General features: G+C 37.4%; 1 protein-coding gene across 1 annotated transcript; it reads left to right on the top strand.

Moving 5' to 3' along the window:
- The first annotated feature begins 319 nt into the window (after positions 1-319).
- On the top strand, positions 320-703 carry LOC134275681 (uncharacterized). The gene has a single exon (XM_062757941.1). It carries the CDS (start codon positions 320-322, stop codon positions 701-703), a length of 384 nt encoding a protein of 127 aa, XP_062613925.1.
- Positions 704-2131: the final 1428 nt, after the last annotated feature.

The following is a 2131-nucleotide window of genomic DNA, read 5'->3' as shown; positions in this document are numbered from 1 at the left end:
AGTTTAACTTCACTATTGACAAAAAGACATACCACAATGAAGCTGTGGTGACAGATATCAAGGTAGATGGCATTTTAGGTCTTGACTTCCTTAAGGAAAACAATTGTACCATAGACATGAACAATGAAGTGCTGACCATCAATGGGAAGGACATCAATATGACTATAGAGGGGTCACTAGGTTGTTTCCGCATTACAACTGTTGACACAGTGAGTATTCCCCAAGAAGCGAGGTTATCATCCAAGGAAAAGTATGTGTACCAGATGGCTTGAATCTGCCAAAATGCGACAGCATAGTGGAGCCAGTATGCAAGGAGACTATGAATGAGGGTACACTGACAGCAAGGACGATGGTGCGTCCACGGGAAATAGTTCCTGTTAGGTTGATGAACGTCAGTGAGGAGTCTAAGGTATTGCATACAGGAACAGTTGTAGGACAGCTGACAGAGATTGGGGAAATACAGAAGAAGCCTTTGTCTGGTGACAAATTACCATTTAAAGAGCTACGCAAGGATCTTGCTGATTTGCTCCGAAAATCAGAATGCGAGTTGACTCCAGAACAAAGACAGAAAGCAAAGGAGTTTCTTATTAAATACACAAGTCTGTTTGCAGAGAACAATTTTGACTTTGGTCGAACAGGCATAGTCAAACATCACATTGAAACGGGTGACAGCAGACCCATTAAACAACTGTTTTACAAATGATTTCTTTGTTATTATCTTTGTACCACATTGTACCAAGTAGTGCAATATTGACATGTATATATTATCATGCGGGACGCATGACCTAAGGGGGGAGAAATGAAACGGTTGGGAGTTATCTCCCTTGTGTCATATTGTATAATCAATAAATAATTGTAAATAATGTAATTAACTGGTTAATTGATTAAATGGTTTTACAAGAAAGGATGTTTTATAAATAAAAAGACACTGAAAACAAATGTTAGTTAAGATGAGCAAAGTATGCTCGGAAACGTATTCCTGCATAATTAGCCACTAAAAAAGTATTACTGCTAAGATTATATAAAGTAGGCAAATGGCCAGTGGGGTAGGTGTCTATACACTTCGTTATAAAGTTGACGAAGACGAATCTCTGACTGAAAAGTGATTGAGAATTGTAAGCTCACAGTATAGCCAAAGTAGTCTACAAGTAAGAGGAGATACTTGTAGCATAGGTCGAGAAAACCTTGTGTAGGCAGTAGATGTGTACAGCCAAGTGGCATTTGTGAAAGCCAAAAGGACTTAGAGGTGACCAAGTGGCGCCTGCTTAGCCAAGTGGATAGGAACACCTTGTGGCCCTACTGCCAGGTGGCCGGTATAGACAAGTGGCTTTGGAGATTAGCCAAGCCAAGTGGGTAATCAGTCGTTCGTATAGCATAGCCAAGTGGTGTTGATATAGCCAAGTGGCAGGAATCTGTTTATTGTTTAATCATACACTAGACAAGTGTCCTTAATATTTGTATATATTGCTTAAACTTAATTGACACTAGGCAAGTGTACCTATATTTGTATATATTGAATTTCTTTTATCTGTATATTTTGCACTTTAATATTGTCCTTATAAGACTTGGGCATAACCAAGTACGGGTCCAAGGTAGATCGCTCGGGTCCCGCACGTTACAATACTATAAATATCTACTATAAGGGTCACCTTAGTTCACAAAGCAACAGTCAAGGGAGGATTCTAAAAATTAATATCCTGATATTAATTTAAATATGATGATAAAATCAAAAGATCCAATTCAACTGAGTTAGTAAGTAATATTTTATTATCGTTTTTACCACGAAATTATGAACACATTTATGGATATTTTGAAAACACAAAAAGTAAAATTCCATCTACTTGTACAATAAAAGCAATCCTCTATAATACCTCACTTTTTTTACTAAATCATGAACTGATTGACAATAAGAGTTAATCAGTATATAAAACATAAGACAAATCCCAGTGGATATTTACAGTCCCACATGTGTCCGTTTACAGTTTTACACTATTCAGAAGTTGTAAAGCGGACTCGCTTTTCTTCTTTGTTAATTCAGCCTGGAAGACGTTAACGATGATTTTCATTTGTTCAACATCCGCTAGGACTCTGGATGTTAACATTTCAAACAACCTAAACTGCTCCTCATAAT

The sequence above is a fragment of the Saccostrea cucullata genome, unplaced genomic scaffold, assembly GCF_032062105.1.
Source record: "Saccostrea cucullata isolate Sc308-1 unplaced genomic scaffold, CSIRO_AGI_Scuc_v1 ctg7055, whole genome shotgun sequence".
Classification (NCBI taxonomy): domain Eukaryota; kingdom Metazoa; phylum Mollusca; class Bivalvia; order Ostreida; family Ostreidae; genus Saccostrea; species Saccostrea cuccullata.
This window is presented reverse-complemented; position numbering and strand designations above follow the sequence as displayed.

Excerpts from the sequence above, each read along its gene's own strand:
- LOC134275681 (XM_062757941.1), top strand. The coding sequence starts at position 320 with ATGAATGAGGGTACACTGACAGCAAGGACGATGGTGCGTCCACGGGAA.